Below are 24,301 nucleotides of genomic sequence, written 5' to 3' on the forward strand. Positions count from 1 at the left end.
GTTCAGTCCATTGACAGCATGAGTCGACCCCTGTATACCACATCGTTCCATCTCACTCTATTCCTTGCACGCCTTTCACCCTCCTGCATGTTCAGGCCCCAATCACTCAAAATCTTTTTCACTTCATCTTTCCACCTCCAATTTGGTCTCCTACTTCTCTTCATTCCCTCCACCTGTGACACATATATCCTCTTGGTCAATCTTTCCTCATTCATCCTCTCCATGTTACTAAACCCTTTCAAAACACCCTCTTCTGCTCTCTCAGCCACACTATTTTTATTACCACACATCTTTTATACCCTTTCATTACTTACTCGATCAAACCACCTCACACCACATATTGTCCTCAAACATCTCATTTCCAGCACAGTTGGTATCAAGGACAGAAATAGTGTAACTAGTGAGAGGGCTCAGATTTAGAAAAAGAAAGTGTTGGGAGTATGCTCATGATGGTTTGGTACTCATGTTGGGTGTTTGATTATCTGTTCCACATCATTAAGGAAGGAACACAAAAATAATCGTGGCTCCACTGGGATCATCCTGGGTAGAGCCTAACCAATCCTTGTGGTTTACATTGCAATCCCTTACCTTGAAGATTTCAGTGAGTGAATGTGAAGATCGCAAAGATTTGTGGCAGGAAGTCAGGTAGTCAGAGAGTTGTACATAGTGTGAGGAGTTTTGGGAAAATTTGAGTTTATGGAGGATAAAGAATTTTTAGCCAGTTGGTATCAAAGGTAAGAGACTCAAGGTACAAAAAGTGAGCAATGGAAGTTTTTCTTTTACAGTAGGTACTAATGCCACCATGGGAACAGAAATGGTTGGAGATAGAGATCTGCTATTTTGCAAGGGAAACATACTTGGATATTTATGTCTCAGAGAGAAGAGGATTTGGGGGAAGAGGTACAGAGACAGTGTTTTATCACAGAGAAGGTTAGATTTGAGACTGATTGCTGCAGAAATGTGTCTGGGGTCTATGACCAGGTGAGTGGAATAGGGTCCAGTTGTTTGATGTTAGGCAAGATGGTCCACCTCAACCAGTGGTGGTGTTCTGAATTAGCACAGAAGAAATTGGAATGTGTACTCTCAGGAATTTTTTTCTTTGAATAAAGGAAGGAAAAATTAGAGGGAAGAGTGAGATGTGTCTTAAGTGTTGTCAAGGGTCGTGTTAGAGATGGAGAGGGTGGGAGTTTATGGGTTGAATTCTAGTAACCTGTGTTTAGGTGAGCCACAACAAGCAGAAAGTAGTATCCTGGGCCAGGGTGGGGTTTCTGACATTTGACAAAGTGTTAGCTCATAGCTCATTGCGTCTTCATCACTAACTTTTCGGGTACTCAAGCAGTAGCACTTCTCTGTATGTAAGATGACTGTCATGTATTGCTAAGTGCCACCTACAACACACAAAAATGACAGTATGTCCAGGAAAGTATGGGGTCGATTAACATGGAAAGGGGTAATATATTTGTGAAAAAAATATCAGTAGAACCCATAAAGACCTGACCTAACTTCCTTTTTACTTAATAGAACCCCAGAAACAAACTAAATATCTTGCAACTCGACACTTATGGCATCAGAAAAAAAGAAAAATACTCAACCAACGCAGAGGACACAACATCCAAGTAGTCCTATCCAAGAAACCAGATACAGATCCAGATCATGAACAATATGGACACCATAATGCTTGTCCACCAGACCATACATTGCTTTGACACCACTGACATTATAAAACAGCTCGTGGACAATGATAACACCCTAGAACTGCAATTCCTGAAAATATATCTTCACTTTGCTAACTGAACATTAATAACACCTACACCCATCATCCCCCCCATCCACATTGGGGCGTGTAACTCGTAGAGAGAAGTTTGGGCTGTATTTCATTGTATGGCTTTGTGGCACATGCTTTTTGCTGGCTTGATTGGAGATATTGATGAAGTGTAGGACTGAATTATCTGAATTATCTTTTAGATGGTTGTGTAGGCCAGGTAAGCCAGATTGAGTGTTATCAGGATGAGCACGTGAGGCTTTGTGTGTAATGTTGATGAGCAGAAAGGTCGGCTGCTGGAGTTGGTGGGAAACATGTAATACTGTATATGAATACAAATCTGCACTAGAGAAACAACAGAACATATCTAGGATTGCTGTATTTTGGTCTAAACTCTAGGACCCTTTTCAGGGAGATGGCATGAAATTTGATACAAAGCAAGAATTATGGCTACACTATAAAAAGTTTGTCAACATCCTATCTGGTCATATGAACTGTTGTATGGTTTGGGGTAAAGTGTCTTCTTTAGATAATCCTCTTAGTATTGGTTACATTTAGGGACTGAAACCACTGTTCTTGAAAAAGGTTATTGTGCTTGCAAGCAATAAATGTAGATTGCACAATTTTTGTTTTAAGCCTACTATTTAACCTATGTCAGGTTGTATTTTAATATTTGACTTTAGAAGAGAATCTAGAACTAGTGAGCATAATTGAAGGTTAGACAGGAAAAGTTTAAGAGAGATAAGAGGAACCATTTTGTCAGTAATGGACCTGTAGATTTGTGGAACAAGCTGAGTAAAGAGGAAGTGTATATAGCACTAGAAAACTCAGAAGTCTCTATGATAAAAATGCATCAATAAGAGTTAGGTCCTCACAAGTGTTTAGCTTCTTCCCCATTTACAGAATCACAATTAGATGACATACATGCTCATTACATGGAAATTCCTACTGTGACAAGGGAAGAGGTAATGGATCAATGTACTGTGTTAAATGATATTTAGTTCACATGTTTTGTTGTTTTCAACATTTCCAGGACGTTCAGAGATATCCTGAAGCATGGTAGGTGGTAGTGGGGGAGACAGAGATGATGGAAGCATTGGAGGAAGGATTCATAGAGAATATCGAGGTGGCGGGAGGGGAAGTGGGCGCTACCGTCGAGGCTTAACCCATCATCGCCATATCATCCCAGGGGAACGCCGTGGTGTCCCAGAACAAGGGCATTCTCGAGAGGATGAGGTTAAAGGTGATCCAGAGAAAATTGACATTGTGAAGCATCGACCACACAAGGGTGAGTTCATGTTTTGCTGTGTTAATAGGGTATCTCCTACTATTTTAAGTAGCATGCTAACTCCATACTGTTCTGGTATTCCAATTAGTTGACTTGGTTTATGGATTTTGCCAGATTGTTACAGCAATAAGGCTTAAAGACCAAGAGATTATATTGGTTTCATTTTCCATATAACAATAAGTTGATCATTGGAGAACCTTTTATATCATGGGAAACCATTCTCTTCCTGCTACTGATTGTAGCATACCCTTGAAGCTGTAGGAGCTCCTAAATTTTAGAAAGGGGTCCATAGGTTTTATATTTATTTATATATTTATTATAAATGGTGAGGTGCCTGAGGATTGGCGGAATGCGTGCATAGTGCCATTGTACAAAGGCAAAGGGGATAAGAGTGAGTGCTCAAATTACAGAGGTATAAGTTTGTTGAGTATTCCTGGTAAATTATATGGGAGGGTATTGATTGAGAGGGTGAAGGCATGTACAGAGCATCAGATTGGGGAAGAGCAGTGTGGTTTCAGAAGTGGTAGAGGATGTGTGGATCAGGTGTTTGCTTTGAAGAATGTGTGTGAGAAATACTTAGAAAAGCAAATGGATTTGTATGTAGCATTTATGGATCTGGAGAAGGCATATGATAGAGTTGATAGAGATGCTCTGTGGAAGGTATTAAGAATATATGGTGTGGGAGGAAAGTTGTTAGAAGCAGTGAAAAGTTTTTATCGAGGATGTAAGGCATGTGTACGTGTAGGAAGAGAGGAAAGTGATTGGTTCTCAGTGAATGTAGGTTTGCGGCAGGGGTGTGTGATGTCTCCATGGTTGTTTAATTTGTTTATGGATGGGGTTGTTAGGGAGGTAAATGCAAGAGTTTTGGAAAGAGGGGCAAGTATGAAGTCTGTTGGGGATGAGAGAGCTTGGGAAGTGAGTCAGTTGTTGTTCGCTGATGATACAGCGCTGGTGGCTGATTCATGTGAGAAACTGCAGAAGCTGGTGACTGAGTTTGGTAAAGTGTGTGAAGAAGAAAGTTAAGAGTAAATGTGAATAAGAGCAAGGTTATTAGGTACAGTAGGGTTGAGGGTCAAGTCAATAGGGAGGTGAGTTTGAATGGAGAAAAACTGGAGGAAGTGAAGTGTTTTAGATATCTGGGAGTGGATCTGGCAGCGGATGGAACCATGGAAGCGGAAGTGGATCATAGGGTGGGGGAGGGGGCGAAAATTCTGGGGGCCTTGAAGAATGTGTGGAAGTCGAGAACATTATCTCGGAAAGCAAAAATGGGTATGTTTGAAGGAATAGTGGTTCCAACAATGTTGTATGGTTGCGAGGCGTGGGCTATGGATAGAGTTGTGCGCAGGAGGATGGATGTGCTGGAAATGAGATGTTTGAGGACAATGTGTGGTGTGAGGTGGTTTGATCGAGTGAGTAACGTAAGGGTAAGAGAGATGTGTGGAAATAAAAAGAGCGTGGTTGAGAGAGCAGAAGAGGGTGTTTTGAAGTGGTTTGGGCACATGGAGAGGATGAGTGAGGAAAGATTGACCAAGAGGATATATGTGTCGGAGGTGGAGGGAGCAAGAAGAAGAGGGAGACCAAATTGGAGGTGGAAAGATGGAGTGAAAAAGATATTGTGTGATCGGGGCCTGAACATGCAGGAGGGTGAAAGGAGGGCAAGGAATAGAGTGAATTGGAGCGATGTGGTATACCGGGGTTGACGTGCTGTCAGTGGATTGAATCAAGGCATGTGAAGCATCTGGGGTAAACCATGGAAAGCTGTGTAGGTATGTATATTTGCGTGTGTGGACGTGTGTATATACATGTGTATGGGGGGGGTTGGGCCATTTCTTTCGTCTGTTTCCTTGCGCTACCTCGCAAACGCGGGAGACAGCGACAAAGTATAAAAAAAAAAGAAAAAAAATTATTATACTTTGTCGCTGTCTCCCGCGTTAGCGAGGTAGCGCAAGGAAACGGATGAAAGAATGGCCCAACCCACCCACATACACATGTATATACATACACGTCCACACACGCACATATACATACCTAGGTTTTATATCCAGGCCCAACAAAACTTTCCATGGTTTACCCCAGACGCTTCACATGCCCTGCTTCAATCCATTGACAGCACGTCAACCCTGGTATACCACATTCATTCTAATTCACTCTATTCCTTGCACTCCTTTCACTCTCCTACATGTTCAGGCCCCGATCGCTCAAAATCTTTTTCACTCCATCTCCAATTTGGTCTCCCACTTCTCCTCGTTCCTTCCACCTCTGACACATATATCCTCTTTGTCAATCTTTCCTCACTCATTCTCCCCATGTGACCAAACCATTTCAATACACCCTCTTCTGCTCTCTCAACCACACTCTTTGTATTACCACTTATCTCTCTTACCCTTTCATTACTTACTCGATCAAACCACCTCACACCACATATTGTCCTCAAACATCTCATTTCCAACACAACCACACTCCTCCGCACAACTCTGTCTATAGCCCCTGCCTCGAAACCATATATCATTGTTGGAACCACTATTCCTTCAAACATACCCGTTTTTGCTTTCCAAGATAATGTTCTCGCCTTCCACACATTTTTCAGTGCTCCCAAAACTTTTGCCCCCTCCCCCATCCTGTGACTCACTTCCGCATCCATGGTTCCATCCGCAGAAAATCCACTCCCAGATATCTAAAATACTTCACTTCCTCCAGTTTTTCTCCATTCAAACTTACCTCCCAATTGACTTGTCCCTCAACCCTACTGTACATAATAACCTTGCTCTTATTCACATTTACTCTCAGCTTTTTTCTTTCACACACTTTACCAAACTCAGCCACCAGCTTCTGCAGTTTCTCACCCGAATAAGCCACGAGTGCTGTATCATCAGCGAACAACAAGTGACTTGCTCCCAAGCCCTCTCATCCACAACAGACAACATAGTTGCTCATCTCTCCAAAACTCTTGCATTCACCTCCCTAACAACCCCATCCATAAACAAATTAAAGAATCATGGAGACATCAAGCACCCCTGCTGCAAACCGACATTCACTGAGAACCAATCACTCTCCTTTCTTCCTACTCGTACACATACCTTATATCCTCAATAAAAACTTTTCATTGCTTCTAGCAACTTGCCTCCCACACCATATATTCTTAATACTTTTCCACAGAGCACCTGTGTCTTTCTTTTATACATCTCCCAGTTGTTTGCACTATTTCCCTGCAAAACACGTCCAAATGCCTCTCTCTTCCCTTTCACTTATAATCTTACTTCTTCATCCCACCTTTCACTACCCTTTCTAATCTGCCCACCTCCCACACTTCTCATGCCACAAGCATCTTTTGCGCAAGCCATCACTGCTTCCCTAAATACATCCCATTTCTCCCCCTTTTCCCTTACGTCCTTTGCTCTCACCTTTTTCCTTTCTGCACTCAGTCTCTCCTGGCACTTCCTCTCACAATTCTCCTTCCCAAGCTCACTTACTCTCACCACTCTCTTCACCCCAGCATTCTCTCCTTTTCTGAAAACCTCTACAAATCTTCACCTTCGCCTCCACAAGATAATGATCAGCCATCCCCCCAGTTGCACCTCTCAGCACATTAACATCCAAAAGTCTCTCTTTCACGCGCCTATCGCTTGACACGTAATCCAATAACGCTCTCTGGCCATCTCTCCTACTTACATACGTATACTTATGTATATCTTATGGATGTGGCCAGCTCCTAAGTGCTGATGGACCTTCATATGGATAGAAGGGACTCCTGGGGCAAAAAATAAGTATGTATATACAGTGTTTGATGTAATTTTTTACAGGGAGCTTGCAGAATTGCAAGCTTTCTTGCTGTAAATTAACTGTAATGTTGATGAATGACAAAGAACATATGTACACCCCATTTGTGCTCTGTATTATACTTTATGAAGTATCATCTTTGCACTGCTGAGATCGTCCAGGTACATTAGCATACTGTATTGGAAATGAGCCGCCACATTCCAGTTTTAGGGGTAAAAAGGTTCAGTACTGGTAATATTCAGGAGCTGATGGTGGTTGTATGTTGAATTATCAGAGGTGAAAATGAAGAAAGATGAAATATACCAGGAAGAGTTAGGTTGGCTTTGACATTTTTCATTTTGCTGTCTTGCAGATTTAAGTCGAGGATTCAGTGAAGATTCAAGAATATCTAAACAGTTAAGAAGACTGTCACGGGAAGAAGATTCAGAGCGTTACCTGGCCCAGGTTCAGCTGTTGCAGGTTAGATTTCTTTTTCATGTATGGATTTATAGTATATTTACTTCTTCAGTAATATGCTAGTGCAGTTTGTGGCAAAGAGAAGGAATCTGGTAAATATTGCAAATGGTATCTTAAGAAAACTCTGACATAAGGTCTTTCTTCACTCCCACTTGATTCAGTAATGAGCTAACAACTTGTTCTGCATCCTGTTATCTCCAGACATGGGATGCATATTTTATAATGTGCTGAATTGAACCAATTATGAATGCATCCTTTTGTTATGAAACATGTGGATGATGGGTAATGTGTGTGCTATGTACCAAAAGTGTAGTTTTTGGTATAAATTATGAGAATTCAAGAACTTGTAGAAAACTCTTATTTTTTCAGGCAGTATGTTTGTTATTCATTAAGCTATTTGTTAATGGTAGCCAGGCAGATTCATGTAAGTTTTTGGCTAGTAAGTTTAATCAGTTTATATTTCATCTCATGTACATTGGTGTGGGCAAGACATTTAAGGTATTGAATAGACTTTAGCATATAGTTGTATACAAATATGGTCAAGTATAATGCATGTTACAAGGATGGACTGAGAACTTTTTGTAATCATTTCATAGATACACATAGCCTGCTTTTTGGATTATAACATACATATATGGACAATGGAATGATATGTGTAGCTAGTTCCGGAATTGGTTGTAAGGCCCAAGCATTTGATGCATGGATGGTAAAGAAGTGACTGGACTTTAGTCATCTTGTAATTCGAGAATGTCATTAGCAGTGGACCTACCCCTAACCCTCTAAAGGACATACTAGTATTTTCTGATATAGTGTTATCCTCTCTTTATTTAGTAGGAGGCCATATGTGATGCAATATTGCTGAATAAATTGAAAATTTTGCACGTAGAACCATGGAAGCTGAAGTGAATTATAGGATACGAGAGGAGGCTAAGGATTGAGGGACATTCAGGAGTGTGTCGAAGGAGGATTCAGTGTCTGTTGTGAGAAACCTGAGTATTTTTGAAGGAATAGGAGTCCTTATAGTGATGCATGAGTGTGGTTCTTTGACCCAGAATATAAAAGAATAAAAGAAGGTGGATGTAATTTCTTATTTGTAATATATGGGAAGGTTTCCAAGCTCATTTACTTTCACCACCACCTTCCCACCCTAATATTTCCTGTTTTCCTCAAGCCTTTCCAAACCTTAACCCTCACCTCCACCAAATAGTGAACATTCATCCCACCAGCTGCCCCTCTCTGCCTATTCACATCTAAGAATCTGTCTTTTGCATGCCTGTCTATTAGTACATAATCCAGTCATGTCTGCACACCATGTAAACCCCCTCCCGTCATACATCCAAGTTCTGTTCTGACCAACCAGCCGGATCTTGAAATGGACATAAGTCACACGAATGTCAGCATGGCATGTAGAATTGGTATACCTGTATAGCATTCTTTTATCCTACTCATTTTTTATCATCATTATCTTGTTTTTATTAATCATCTTTATTATATGATTCTGTTATTTCTTTTTACCTTTTGTTAAGATTCTCTAGTTCGTATTTCATCATTTTTTTCAGTCGTTTATGCGGATGGTATTACGTCACATAGGTCATAAGTAAGGGATCAGGTGTGTCCCAATCACTCTCATGTACTTATGCATATCTCTTTTTTATGTCAAGTATTCCTTGTCACTTGTCTTTTTTTCATCACATAACTACATAAGATGTTCACATTTTCATTTACATCATTGAGTGCCCATTCCCCCCTATTATATGTTCAACTGCCACATTACCCACTTTTGCATCAGAATTGCTCACCACTGTCTCTTGTATAAGAATTACTGGCACACTCTATTAGGTCCTTCCAAAACATTTATATCTCCTCCTTCCTCTTGTGTCCAGGTACAGAAGCACTAACAATCACCCACCTATCATAATCCACATTCAGTTTTACCCACATCAGCATGTACTTCACTTCCATAGTCTTTCACACATTCCCACAACTCCTCCTCCGGCAGAAGTGCTGTGCCTTTCGTAGCTCACACCCCCCCTCACAATAAACCCTGACTTTAACGCAAAGACATTTTCAAACCATATGTCCCCCTTACTTACCATATGTCCCCCTTAGTTCTCTCAGAACTAGTTAATCTATGCTCCTCTCTTCAAGCATAGTCTCCCTCCTTTTCATTGTGGTTGTATCTATGCACTCCAGACACCCCAGCCTTACCCTTCATGGAGAATGACCACTTACTGCTTGGACCCTTCCTATGTAGTGATGATGTACTGTGGTGATGTTTTTGATGAGTTGGCAATATGATGCTGCTTAGAGTCCCTCTAAATCTAGGAATTAATTTTTTTTTCTGTGCCTCTTACAGTTCATTAATTAGTATGAGTGTGAGGAGCAAGAAGTCTTATTACACTTGAAATTTATGCCATCCTGCAGGCATCAACCATAAATGTTTCCTTCTTTCTCGAATTTCCCTTGCTATTAGATGTTTTTGAGAAATATTTTTGCCAGATATGGAAACTGTATGGTTTTGCCTTAATAAAAAAGTAGGGAAAAAGGGACCAATTACCATTTATATATTTTGATGGAGTATTGACATTTGCTGGGAATGTAGCTGTGAATTCAGTGCTTTGCCAGAGGGTTAAACAGATGCTCATTTTCCTCTGAATTCGTGTCTATATTTTCTTCAGATGTACATCTTTTACAGATTGAGAGTGCTGAAATAAAAAATTTTATTCACAGGAGTCAATAATGCTGAATGAAAATGTGAAGTATGTCCGTCGAAATGCTGACCATATACTGGATTCCCTTTTTGAAAGCCTTCATGCTGCTCCATCACCACCTTGTCGCTGGGAAATAACGCGATGCATTGGCCGAGTAGGTCATGTAATGGAGGGAGATATAAAGAGGTTAGAAGTTTATTCTGTATTTTGCATTGTAATTTTTCACCATCAATTCCAAAAACTACCCCTCAGTGTAATATACTGAAACTTAGCTAACATGCTCTTTTTTGTAAGTGTTTTATTAGTAAAAGATCAAAAGAAAATTTTGGAAGAGTTCAGCAGAAATTTGATTCTTAGAAGGTTGGTATTGATTGCCTGCATTGATGCTAGAATGCAAAAGGGAAATATATAAAGAGTAGTTTTCAAGTCACCTTTATTTTGCTACCCTGTGATGTGTCAGTGAGCATGAGTGATTCTGTTGGATAATTTTGTTAGAATCAGGTTCAGGATCTTCCAACTCACAGTGTTTCCAACAAGTGTTGGCCTTCTCTATCCTTTGTTATCCACTCAGCAATGATAATGGTAACTCGGTTGTCAAGGACCCACCTTCAGCTATCAGAGACCACCACTGAGATAATGTCAGAAATCAGATTCCAAAAGTCTATTCTCAAGAGAAAAGGGACCAAGTCCTGCTGGCTGTCTGATAGCTCAGAATTCTCCTGGATCATTCACTGACAAGACATGCTACCAAGCAGGCTTTTTTTGTCTTATGGATTGTTTTTTTAAACTAGATATTTAGTTTATAAAGGAGTTTTGGAGAGAGGGACAAGTATGCAGTCTGTTGTCGATGAGAGGGCTTGGGAAGTCAATCAGTTGTTGATCACTGATGATACAGCACTGGTGGCTGATTCGGGTGAGAAATTGCAGAAGTTGTTGACTGAGTTTGGTAAGTGTGTGAAAGAAGAAAGCTGAGAGTAGATGTGAATAAGAGCAAGGTTATTAGGTTCAGTAGGGTTGAGGGACAAATTAGTTGGGAGGTAAGTTTGAATGGAGAAAAACTGGAGGAATTGAAGTGTTTTAGATAGCTGGGAGTTGATTTAGCAGCGGATAGAACCATGGAGGCGGAAGTGAATCACAGGGAGGGGGAGGAGGTGAAGGTTCTGGGAGCATTGAAGAATGTTTGCAGATGACATGGCTCTGGTGACAAACGAATGAGAAACTGCAGAAGTTGGTGTCTAAGTTTGGGAGAGTATGTAATGGGAGGAAGTTGAGAGTTAATGTAGATATGTGAAAAGTTATGAAATCTAGCAGGGTCATGTGACAATTTTGTTTTAGTATGAGCTTGAATGGAAAGAACCTAGAAGAACTGGAGTGTTTTACATAACTGGGAATGGACGTCGCAGTGAATAGAACATAGGGAGCTGAAGTGAACCATAGAGTAGGTGAGGGGGGCATGTTTCTTAGCTGTAGTGTGAAGTATATGGAAAGAATGGTCATTATCTGTGAAGGAAAAGATGGGTGCATTTAATGGTATAGTAGTCCCAAAGGTGCTGTATATGTGTGCGTCATGGGCCCTAAGTGCAAAAGAACTGATAAAAGTGGATGCATTGAAATGAAAGCCTGAAGATTCATATGGGTGAGGAGGGTATTTTGTTAGGAAAGCTACTGTAAGAGAGTGACATGGTGCTGAGTGGAATACAACTGAAAGAGCTAAACATGGTGAACTGAAATTGTTTGGACATAAGGAGAGGATTATCCATGAGAGAGTAAGAGGATATGAGTGTCAGATGTGGAGGGAATAATAGGGACAGGGAGTTGAGTACAACTGAGAGAGCTAAGCACGTTGAGCTGAAATTATTTGGTCATAAGGAAAGGATTAGCTAAGAGAGACTAAGAGGATATAAGTGTCAGATGTGGAGGGAGTAATAGGGACAGGGAGACTAAGGAGATTGAGGAAGGAGTGAACAACTATGAATTAGAAGCATCAACACAATACCTTGAAACCTTTTTTTAAGTCGAGGAGGGTGTTTCACATGGAATGATTTACCAGGGTTCAGAGATTTTAGTATTGTCCAGAATAATACTCATTCCCTCAGAAGTCATGAAAAGTTTAGTGATGAAGTAGTTGAACATATGTTTAAGATTGTACATTTGTATTTCCAGGTTTGTAGATGTGACTTTAAATCGACTAGAGACTTGGAGAGCTGCTGAGATGAAGGTTTTGGTCTTAAGATGTATTTTAGAAATGCTGCGGTTGGACTCTGATGGGTCACAGCTTGGTCAGGTTAGTAACAGTGTATCCAGACAAGTGTCATAAATTGCACTATTTATAAGGTACCTGTGCATACAAGGCATTTTTCTTACCCATCATTTCATGAATTTTTCCATCTCTAAATTTTATTCATAATTAATTCATCTTTTTAAGTTCCTTTGCATATTTTATCAGTGACTTATGAAGTTAACTGGATGCATTATTTGTCCAACAGCACTTTTTATCATTTTGTGACATCAGTAAAACTTGTTTCTGGTACAAGTCAGTCATTTTGTATATTAAATCATTATCTGGTGTGATTAGGCTTAGGGTTTCAGGTTCTTTGGGATTGATTCTCAAAGAAACATGCCTATATGGACATGATGCACCTTCTGGAAATGATAGAAAAATCCATTCATAAGATTTTGAAATATCCATTCAGAGAATGTGTTTGACAGGTGTAACTCTCAGTTTAGCAAAATGAAAGACTTGAGGCCTATATTACTGTATGAAGAACACATGTTGGAGAATTTGTACAGTGTCTGTAGTCTTGAGATATTATTATATAGATACTTGCCTTCCTGCCCTAGGATCCCCATCTAAAGGGCTCCTGCAGTGCTCAGGACCTTGTGGGACTGAGGTTTAAGAAATGTGATAGTTGTTGTGAGTGTCTGTGTGGAATGAACATAAAGAGTAAGTTGTCAAGGTCAGTCAAGGAGTAAATGTTCACTGTTTTCAGTGTGAATGTTGTTATGTGTCTTCTTGTATATTAAATTGGGGTTTGAATTGCTGGAGGGATGGTTGATATCCAGAAAGCAGACAAGAAATGATACTTACTCTTGTCCAGAAGTATAGTTTAACCCTTGCATTGCTCTGTGCATCATTTGAGGATTCTCCATGGACTGCTCTGTCCCTTGTAAGAGGTTTGGTTCCTACCCTCAGTTAAATTTCCAGTTGATATGTGTTTCTACTTCTCATCCATAGATGTCACTCACAACCAAACAACACAGATGGAAAAAATATTTTATATTACAATTGTTCATGAACCATGAAAGGTGTGTAATTGTGTTGTTATGGCAGGAAGCTATATTTATATGCCAGCTACAGTAATGAATTTTGTAACTGCAGGAACAGTGTCTTCTTACAGTAGTGTTAATGTTTTTGATTGAATTTTTTTTTTTTTTCCACTTATTCATGTAAATGATATACTTTGAAAAGATATGTAGATTATTTGTGTGATGTACAAGAAATGTGTATGATATGTTAGAAAATATATTTAAATGATATGTATGAGATGTGTATAGTCACACCTGGAAAAACTATAAAGTGAGTACCACATGTACTTGAGTAACCAGTGATCTCAAGTAATTGTCAACTCAAGTTTTCTGGCCAGAATATCCTTCACTTATCATATGCCTCACATAAAAGTTGACCTCAGTTTCTCAGAGGCCCAAGAATGTCTTAAATAAAGAGAGAGATATGCTTACTAATCAAATGAAAAAACTCGGACACAACAAGAATAAACCACTTACATTCATAAGCAAATTACGTATACCATTTAAGCTGTGTATGCACAGCATGTTATGGGCCCATAGCCAGGATTTTTCTTGGAGATGATGATGATTTGTTCTGTTGCAGGTTGGAGAAAAGATTGTGGAAGGCTTACAAGGAGTTTTGGAAGGTACAGAAACACCTGAGGTGATGGTAGCTACCGTTGATGTTTTAAGAGAACTTAATAGAAATCACAGTCATATCCTTAATAACTACTTTCAGGTGAGTATATAGGCATTTTGCCTGTCCTCAGGCACCTCACCATGATCCATACATACATCGAAAATCCTGACCAGCTAATCAACAACTTAGTCACCCCCTTTCTTAAGGAATTTTTCTCCAGTACCATCCACTCCAACTTCCTTGCCACATTTCATCTTGCACACAATTTTCACCTCCTCTTATCACCAAACTGTATACCTACCTGATCCAAACATCCTACATCTACCATCCTGTCATCAGATACATTCAACAATCCTTTAAAGTACCCTTTCGGTCTCCTCTTCACCTCATGTCTACTTGGTACCAATTCCCCATTGCCCCTTTAACTGATGCTCCAATTTGTTTTCTTGTTTTTCTCACACTGTTAACCTCTTTCCAGAACAGTTTTTTACCCTCCTTAAAATTTGCTAATACGTGCTCACCCCAACTCTCATTTCCTCTTTTTCAGCCCCTGCACCTTCCTCTTGACCTCCTGCTGCATTTTCTTGTATGTCTACCTCTCCCTTGCTCTCTGTGGTTAATGACCATGCACCTCTCTTATCTCTTTCACTAGCAGCTTATCTTTGTCATTTCACCTTTCATTACCCTTTCTCACATGCCAGTCTCCCACCTTTAGCAGGCAACTTTTTTTTCATAATTGTTCACTGTTTCAGCATTAGTGAGGTAGTGCCAGAATTGTTCAAAGAAAAGGCCTCATTCAGTCATCCATTTTCTGTTGTCATGTGTAATGCACTGAAACCATATCCCCCTATTTACAGCCAGGCTCCATTGACCTTTCCATGGTTTTCTCCATTTGCTTCATATCCCCTGGTTCAGTCCATTTATAGTACATCACTCCCTGTATACGTTATTGCTTCAATTTACTATTTCATGAACCCATTTTATCCTCCAGAATATTCAGGCTTCAAGCACTCAGAAAGAATTTCACACCATCCTTCCATATCTGAATCAGTCTTCCTGTTCTCCAAGTCTCCTCCACTTCTGACCATGTACATCATCTTTTTCAACCTCTCCTCACTCATTCTTTCCATATATCCAGACCATTTTAGTACACCTTTTCAGCTCTCTCAACTAAACTCCTTTTATTACAACACCTCTCTCCTACCTTTTTATTACTTACTTGATTCACCCACCTCATACCACATATTTCCTAAGACACTTCATTTCCAACCCTTTTATTCATCCTTTCATGTGCATTCTCATCTTTAGCCTATGCCCTGCTTCCTAATAACATCATTGGGACTTTTGAACCTTTAAACATACCCATTTTTGCCTCATCCTAAATAACGACCTCTCTTTCCATACTTTTGCCCCCTTACACACCTTATGGCACTTCTTCCTTAGTTCCATTTGCTTCCATGTCCTCTCTCACACATCTAAAACCCTCCCCTTCTGCCAAATTTTCTCCATTGATACCCACACCCTTACTAACGTGTTCCTGTGCAGTGCTAAACCTAATAACCTTGCTTTTATTCACATTTACTCTCAACTTTCTCCTTTCACACACACTCAAATTCATACACTAAATTTTGCATTTTCACTTGAATCTGCCACCAGGTGTGTGTTATCAGCATAGAACACATTATTTCCCAGGCCTCATTACCCCTTACAGATTGCTTACGACCCATCTCTCCAAGACCTTTGCATTTACCTTGCTCACCATCCCATCCATAGACAAATTAAACAGCCATGGTGACATTATACACCCCTGCTGCAGACTTACCTTTACTGGTATCCACTCACCCTTTTCACTGCCTCCTCGCACACTTGCCTAACACTCTTAGCAAAAACTTCCCACTGGTTGTAGCTCTCCTTCTGCATCATATATTCACAGGGCGTACCCATCAACCTGTCATGTACTTTCTTCAGATCCTCAATGCCACATTACATATTCTTCTGTTTCTAAGCATTTCTTACATACATACATTCTTTAAAGCAGACATCAGATGTTGCATGCATATGTTTAAATTTGATAACTTATTTCCTGCCCAAGGAGTCCTTCTAACCTTATGAGGATCCTGCAGAACTCAGGAAGCTGGCCACTACCACTGGTCGTGACCATGGGTCATAAAGTGGTGGATGTTATGTGTGTCAGCATGCAGAGAGCTCAGGTCACTTGTGTAGGGAGTGCTTAGTGTCATCTTTTTGGTCGCTGCGTCTTAGGCATCTCGGGATGTGTTGAAATGGGAATTCATAGCATTATAGTGAAGGTTGATGCCCAGAGCATAAGAAAGAGTGTTATTTGAGTTTTTCAGGTGAGTATGGTTTCTAATGGGTGTATGTTTGGTTGGCTGGAGCTCATAACTGTGTTGGGAGGCTGGTTGTTTAATGCATTTTAGGGTATCTTAGTGTGTATGTGTTTTGTCAGTGTTATGTCTATTGGTGGTAGTGGGATTTTTGAGTAGAGGCTGCTGATGTGTGAGGCAGGGGTAAGCTTTTTATTTGCACTTAGGTGTCATTGGCTAGTCATAGAGTACTTTGGGTGGTAGGGGTCTATTAATGTTGCATAGAATTGGATTCCAAGCATGTTGAGGTAGGTCTTTATTGAGAGGATCTTTGTTTTATTGGGTAGGTGTCGAGTGTCTGTGGTTGAAAGGCACCCTTTCATTGTTTTGAGTGAGGTTAGCTGCTTTGTACCCAAGATAGGGAGGAAAGGCACATGAATGTTCTAACTCTGAGTGAAACAGTTAAAGGGTAAGGGGAAGAATAGTTATGGAATGTCTTAGGGGTAAAGTCTGGGATTAGGTAGAGAGTGAGTGTTAAGGAGGGGATAGTTCTGCTGCTATAGCAGGAGTTGTGGGGATGTCTTAAAGTATATCAAGAAATGAACCTCACACTGATGTGGGTTTAAATGAAAGTAGATTGAGAGAGATGGGTGGTTTTTAATGCTTATACACATGGCCATGAGAAGAGAGAAAATGAGGTTAGTGTTTTAGAAGCAAGTGAATGTGTCAACAGTTTTGATGCAAGAGACTGGGTATTAGTGATGAATGTGGCAGTTGAGGGTATGGAGTAGTCAGTAAAGTAAATGCAAACAACTTGTGGTGTTGCATGCTGAAAATTGACTGGTGATTGGGAATACCTGGTTTAAAAAGAGGGACAAATACAAGTACTTGTGGATGAGTTGGAAAGATGGCAAGCAGGCATTATTGGATTACATACTAATTGATAGTGGGGTATGCAAACAAGAGACTCATGGATGTGAATGTGCGGAGGGGCAGCTGATAGGATGTCAGATCATTACCTGATGGAGGCAAGGATGACTTGTAGAGGTTTTTGGATAAGAGGAATCAGTATGGGTAAGAAAAGGGTGGTGACAGTGAGTGAGCTTGGAAAAGAGACTTTTGTGAAGAAATACCTCGTGAGATTTAGTGTTGAATGGCAAAAAATGAGAATAAACAAAGCTAGGGGAATGAATAAGTGCTAGCGTGTGCAAGAGAAGTGTGTGACATGCAGAAGGTGAGTGGTAGGCAGGTGAGAATGGGTAGTGAGTAGTTGGATGATGATGTGAAATTGCTAGTGAAAGAGAAAGAGAGGTGTATGGGCAGTGCTTACGGGGAAGTAATGCAGATGATGAGACATATTCAAGAGAGTGGAAGGTCAAAAGGAAGGTGCATGGGTTCTAAAAGAGGGCAAAATAGAGCTGGGATGAGCAAATATCACGAATTTCAAGAATAAGATGCTTTGGAAGGAAGTTGATAGTTTGAGAAAATAAGGAACAAATGGGAACATTGTGAAGGGGACAGATAGGGAAATGGTAACGGGCAGTGATAAGGTGAAGAAGAGATGGATTGAGTCCTTAGAAGGATTGTTGAATTTGGTTTATGATAGGTTGGCAGATGCGAAGTGTTTAACTTGAGGAGGTATGAGAAGTGAGTTATGGAAAGTGGTTTGGTGAAAAGGGGAAGAGGTGGCAAAAGCCATGCAAAAGCAAAAATGTGGCAAGGTAGGTGGAGTGGTTGATACTGAGGTTGAATTTTGCAAGAAAGGAATTTACTTCATTGTTGATTGGTGAGTTTGGATTTTATATATGCATGGATCAAGTTGCAGTGCCAGAAGATTGGCAGAATGCATGTATAGTAGCATTGTATGAAGGCAAGGTGCACAAAGGTGAGAGTTTGAATTATGGAGATACTGGTTTATTGAGTGTACCTGATAAGCTTTATAGATGAATCATGATTGAAAGGATGGTGAATGCACAGATCATCAGACTGGGGAGGAACATTATGGCTTCAGAATTGTTAGAGGATGTGTGGATCAAGTGTTTTGTAGCCCTTCGCCTATTTTTGGTAGCACAGTCCTTCTAGTTCTGTTACTATCTTACATGCTCTTCTCTTGCTGCTTTAGATCCAGTTTTGGTCTGATGCATGTAATGAATAGTTTTCTCATCATGTACTCTTTTATACACTTGGATGTGATTCTGTACTTGCCTGTAGACAGTTTGCCTTTTTCAAAACTCTGTTGATGTGTAACTCTGGCAATAGATTGGACTCATTGTTGACCATTAGGTCTTTTTCATGTGCAATTCAAATATTTTATATCCTAATAGCTGATAATCTTGTTGAGGTCTTCTCGTACTCCGTCCCTTCTTCATTATCTCATACGTACTTGGATTGAAGCTCATCAATCATTTATCAGCCCAACTTTGGAGTTTGTGTGTGTTTGTATGCCTGCCTGTTTATTTGCTTGATTGTGCAGTATGGGAAGAAATATTTACATTTGTGGGCTCCCATACCCTAAATTTTGTATACCATCAAGTAACTTTTTAAGCCAGTATATACAGCTAGCATTCTCCAGTTCCCATTTGAATAGATACCAACCAATAACCACTTTCTGCTCCTTAGTTACAGAGATTAATATATAATTATTAATCAGTGTATCTAAGTATTTTCAGTATCACCTTCATAAGTAAGATTGTTCAGGACTCCATAATTACTAGATTGTTGTAATATTTGTTGATTACTTCATTTGTTTCATAAAATTTGGAGACCTCTTGTTTTTTGTTCTCCATTCTTTAAGTATTTAGTTAGCTTAATTATGCTTTTCACATTTTCTGTGAAACATAAACCCCTTTTGGGTGAAAATGTGAAAATGTAGCAAAAACTGAATAGAGTTTTTGATTTTGAATATTGTCTGTTTTTCAGGATATTGTGGATATCTTGGTTGGGTGGCATATTGATCATCACCAGTCTTCTGAGGTGATGAAATATGTCTCTCTGGCTCTTCAAAGCTTCTCACAACTATGGCAAATCAATGTTTCTATTGCTACTACCCTCCTTTCTCAGTTTGTTGAAGATATGGAAGATTATTGTGAGGTGAGTTATCACATGTTTATTGTACATGTGCTTATACTCTGGAATATAGGTTTATAGAGTATTTTGTGTCTATTTTGCTTGGAATTAATGAAAAACTCCCTGTAAACTTCATTTGAGTTTACTCCTCTGCTGCAGCACTGCAACATCACATGCATCTCATCGATATCCAGAATGTGACTGATCCCGTAAATCCTTCATTTTCTTACAGTTGGGTTGGGCTCACAGTCTCTGGGAACTTTGTCACCATGTTAAAGAAACTGGCATGATCTTAAGGGCACTAAATTTAAAAGAGTAAGAGTGGACAAATATTAGGGCCCTCAACGAAGCACTTGGTAAACCAAAGTTCAGGCCAGCAGCAAATAGATTAAAGACCATCTGATCAGGGAAGAACTGCTAAAGATGACAAGAAAATTTGAAGGAACTGAATGACATATTCCAAAATGATCATGTGATATCAACAATAGTGAGATGGGATGGGGTGGGGGTGGACTTTGAAAGTATTGGAATTGTGTGGCAAGACATTAATAGATGAGTAAAGGATCTTGATTCATATGAGGTTCATGATTCGGATGCAGTCTCTGTGTATGTGCTAAAGGAGTTTCAGACACACTTGATAGGTAACTTGAAATATTGTTCAGAAGATTGCTAGTGGAGGGTGTAGTGCCAGTGGACTGGAAAAGAGCAAATGTTATACCTGTCATAAGAAAGGAAATCAGCAAATTGCAGTGAATTGCAAAAACAGTATCTTTGATGAGTGCCTTGTGTGAAACACTGAAAAGAGAGTAAGAAGGCAAATTGATGAATATTTGCAAAGGAGAAAGTACTTGAGTGAGAGATAAGGTGAATTTGTGGAGAATAGCATTTGCAATACACATCTCTTTGGATTCTGCTGGATAAGCAAATTGAGTTGTAGACAGAAGATATGAATGGATGGATTTTGTGTAATTGGGCTGACTGAAGGCATTTGCCATGTATAAGGTTGGTGAATAAGCTAGATTTACAGGCAGGCATAAGGGCAAGACTCTCTTGATGGATTGAAAATTACTATAGTCAAAGGGAGTAGAGGATGTATGTCAGAATTGCCATGTTGAAATGTGCTGGTTTTATGAATAGCATGCTGCAGAACCCAGTGTTAGGATTGCTACTCTTCTTGATCTGTGTAAATGACTCATCAGAAGGACTAGATATGTACTTGCATTTATTTGGAAATTATGCTAAGGTCATGGAAGAAGTAAGAGATGAGGATTGCATCAGCTTTTAAAGGAATGTAAAGCTCCAGAATTTGCCTGATATGTGGTTGATAAGGGCCTCTGAACAGTTACAGCAAGTGGTTAGAGGCTGTGAATTTGCCCACCATTGAAGAAAGATGGGTAGGTGGAGACTTGATCACAGCTCAAGTTTCTAAACCAATTTGATCATGAAGAGTTTATCAGATGATGCAAAGAAATAGCAGAGAGATCATAATAAAAATACTGTTAGGAAAGATTAGAGAACTTCATGGTATGTGTTGTGGATAAATGGAATAAACGAAGTAATTAAGCTCTTTGTGTTGATGTTATGCAGAAGTTTAATAGGCTTTATAATTGTAGGAAAAGTTTAAAATATGAGGCCCCATGAATATAGAACTGCCTTGGTGTATTGTATAGATAATTGATTACATTCAAACATATTGTTTCTTCCATTGCTCTTAATATATCTGTAATGCCTCTGGTATGTTTGAATTTTTAAAAGGTAGCTGTTTATATTTGCAGGATTTAGATAGAGGAGTTTCTGGACGGTCATCACCAGAAGATGAAGTTTCAACAGACCCCGTTGTATGTGCTAAGAAAGTTGCTGCTTTCATCAGGTAATGAGTCCATTAAGTAAAGATAAGCATTTGTTTTCATGTGAAGTAAATGTGCAAAGTTTCTCACTTGTATGTGTTTGATTTATGATGAGGAATGATGAAAACAGTGGCATTGGAGCTTGATTAATCTCATTAGTATTTTTTTATATCTTTATTTTCCAAAACAGTTTCTCCATCAACTATGGATGTTTGTGCACTGTATTGTTACGACTGTGGATGTTTGTGCACTGTATTGTATAATGTATTAAAGGTAGATATGAGATCATTACCTTATTGTTGTGATGTTTGCTATACTCTATTTCAGGTTGAAAAAGAAAAAAACTCATGTTTTGATGTTCAAAATTTTTTTTCCTTTATGTCTGTAATTAGCAACTACACACGCTGTATTGTGTTATGTTAAAGTGGAAGTTATGTGTGAGTGAAGTGTTTGAAAAAGGTGTAGCAATGCATCAGAGTTATGTGTTGTCACTATGGTTATTTGATATCTGTATGGATGGGGCTGTACATGAAATGAAAGGGAGATAGATATTAACCTTGAAGAAACAGTGTTACGTTCTTCCTCCACCCCTTACTCATTAAAGGGTGTATAATCAGCCCATAGGCCCATTAAAACAGATAACTCTGGAATAGCAGCTTCTGCTAACAGAGAGAGATTTGGGCTAGACACAGATTCCCTTACAATCTGGCTAACATCTGACAGCTGACGGCCATAATGTTATCAAATTTTCCCTTCTTCTCTAGTTGGTCAAATACCAAACTCAGATAAAAATCTATGAAAACATACTTATAATAGCAAAATAAACATGGCTTTCTCTTGTAACATAAATAATACCATTTATTCTTCATATATAGATCTCTCTATATTTCCTTACTTAACATCACTGGCAAATTCACTGGCCTCATTTGTATAACATAAGGGTTTGGAATGACTGAGATTACATTATACATTTACCAACAGCTTTGTATCACATCTTCCTCTTATGGCCATTCCTGAGAGAGAGGCTTGACCTTGGCTTTCTTCCAGTTTTTATACAATTTCTTAAGGAAAACTGAATAAGGTATAATAGATGACTATAACATTTATTGGTAAATATGAGAGATAACTATAACAACAGAAAGGAAAATGCTACAGTTGCTGTATGTAAATGATTTTGTATTTATTTATATCTATTATACATAATCGCTGTTTCCCACATCAGCAAGGTAGCGCCAGAAAACAGACGAAGAACAGCCCATCTACTCGTATACACATATACATAAACATTGACATTCCCACATATTCATACTTGCTTGCCTTCATCCATTCCTGTTGCCTACCTGACCCACAGGAAAACAACATTGCTATCCCTTGCTTAAGTGAGGTAGAGCCAGGAATACAGACAAAGAGGCCACATTCATTCACACTCAGTCTCTAGCTGTTATGTATAATGATTTTGTATTGTTAGCTAATTCAGATGAAAAGACAGATAGAATGACAGCCATTTCTTTGATGTATTTTAGATGAAGTTGCTACCAGTAGATGCAAATAGAATTGAGATGCTAGTTTTTGAAAGGGATAGGAAGTCACAGTGTAAAATTGATTTGTATTGTGAAGAACTCAAAGTTATATGTACGTACTTGTACTGTATGAGGAGGGAGTTTGCACTTACTGGGCCCCATCTCTTGAGCATTTTCTGCTGTCATACAACTTAGTCTATGCATGCTGTTTACATTAATCATGTCTTCTGTCATTATATTCCATTTATCCACCACTCTTATACTGTAGAAGTACTTTTGCACATCATTATTACCAAGTTTCTTGCTTGATTTCATTTCATGTCCTCTGGTTATCATATCCCTGAATCTCCCAAAGAACTGTTCACTGTCCACATCATCAGTCTTATTTAAAAACTCTATCATTATGATCAGGTCACCCTTCACTCTTCTCTCTACCAAAATGGGCTGATTTAAAGCCTCTATCCTTGTCCTGTAAGTCTGCTTTGTTAATTCTGTTGCCATCCTTGTCCTCTCTTCCAGACCTTAAGTTTTAGTTCTTTGTACTTCTCTAAAAGCTGTGAACATATTTTAGAAGTATATTCTAGATATGGCCTTGTGGATGATGTGAACATCTTGCAGAATATTCCCTTATCCAGGAACTTGAATGCAGTTCTAATGTTTGCTAGAAGATTTTGATCTCCTTAACTGCTCCTCTAAGGTGGAATTCTAGTGATTGGTTAAGAATGACGTTGACTCCCAAGTCTTTCTCACGCATAGATTCCTGAGCTGCTTACCTTCTGACTATATCGTATTTAGGTCTTCTCTCACTATGACCTATCCTCGTCACTTTACGTTTACTTGGGTTAAACTTTATCAACCACTTATCAGACCAATTTTGGAGTTTCTCAAGGCTCCCTTGTAAGTTGATGCAATCCTCCCCTTTTTTTCCTTTCCTTATGACCTTTGCTTCATTTGCAAATAAATTCAGTTAGATCAAGAAGAGTAATGGTCCCAGAATGGAACCCTCTGGTACTATGCTGGTGACCTCCTTTCAATCTAAGGCTCCTATGACATCCTTTGTTCCCTTTGAATAAGGTGATTTAAGGAGTCTTCTCCTTAGTCTTGCTTGTTGATCTAGCTCCTTTATCGGGCTCCCATGCAGAATACCAAGTGAATTTTCAGTTAAAGAGCAGCTGATCAGGTTAAGGGATTCAGAAGGAAGACAAGTTGAGGGTGATGTAAGGGTTTGTGTATTTGTAGATTATAAAGATATGCAAGGAACTGAATTACAAATTCGAAAATGTTTTCAGAGCTGAAGACACTGTAACCCCAACACCAGTGAGTTAGAATAGGTAGAAGGCTTTAGAAACTATTGGGATATCAAGGGGCCTGGTTGTGGATAGGAGGATGTGTTGTCTGTGCATCTGTCCTTGTTGTGTCATTATAATCACCAAAGAGGAAGTCCTCTGTTATCATACAGTTTTTTTTATACTGTCAGCATTCACAGTTTCATCAGTTAGTTTATTCCATCCACACACTACTATGATCATTACTGTAAAAGGCCATGAGGGAAGTGCAAAAACAAGGATGATTGCAGTAACTTAGGGGATCACAGGAAGCTCCAAAGTTGTTCTAATACAAGGTTG

The 24,301-nt window shown here is 39.3% G+C and overlaps 1 protein-coding gene across 2 annotated transcripts in view; it reads left to right on the top strand.

Annotated features, from left to right (window-relative positions):
• nonC (serine/threonine-protein kinase Smg1) overlaps window positions 1-24,301 on the top strand; it is a 455,954-nt gene that overhangs the window by 192,553 nt on the left and 239,100 nt on the right. For both annotated transcript variants that reach the window (XM_071692708.1, XM_071692701.1), the window contains exons 2-8: window positions 2,796-3,050; window positions 7,180-7,286; window positions 10,014-10,180; window positions 12,158-12,278; window positions 13,884-14,018; window positions 19,163-19,333; window positions 21,085-21,179. In XM_071692708.1, coding sequence (XP_071548809.1) covers window positions 2,819-3,050; window positions 7,180-7,286; window positions 10,014-10,180; window positions 12,158-12,278; window positions 13,884-14,018; window positions 19,163-19,333; window positions 21,085-21,179 — 1,028 coding nt within the window. In that variant the 5' untranslated portion in view covers window positions 2,796-2,818. The remainder of the gene's footprint in view (window positions 1-2,795; window positions 3,051-7,179; window positions 7,287-10,013; window positions 10,181-12,157; window positions 12,279-13,883; window positions 14,019-19,162; window positions 19,334-21,084; window positions 21,180-24,301) is intronic.

Source organism: Panulirus ornatus, chromosome 4 (genome assembly GCF_036320965.1).
Source record: "Panulirus ornatus isolate Po-2019 chromosome 4, ASM3632096v1, whole genome shotgun sequence".
Taxonomy (NCBI): Eukaryota; Metazoa; Arthropoda; class Malacostraca; order Decapoda; family Palinuridae; genus Panulirus; species Panulirus ornatus.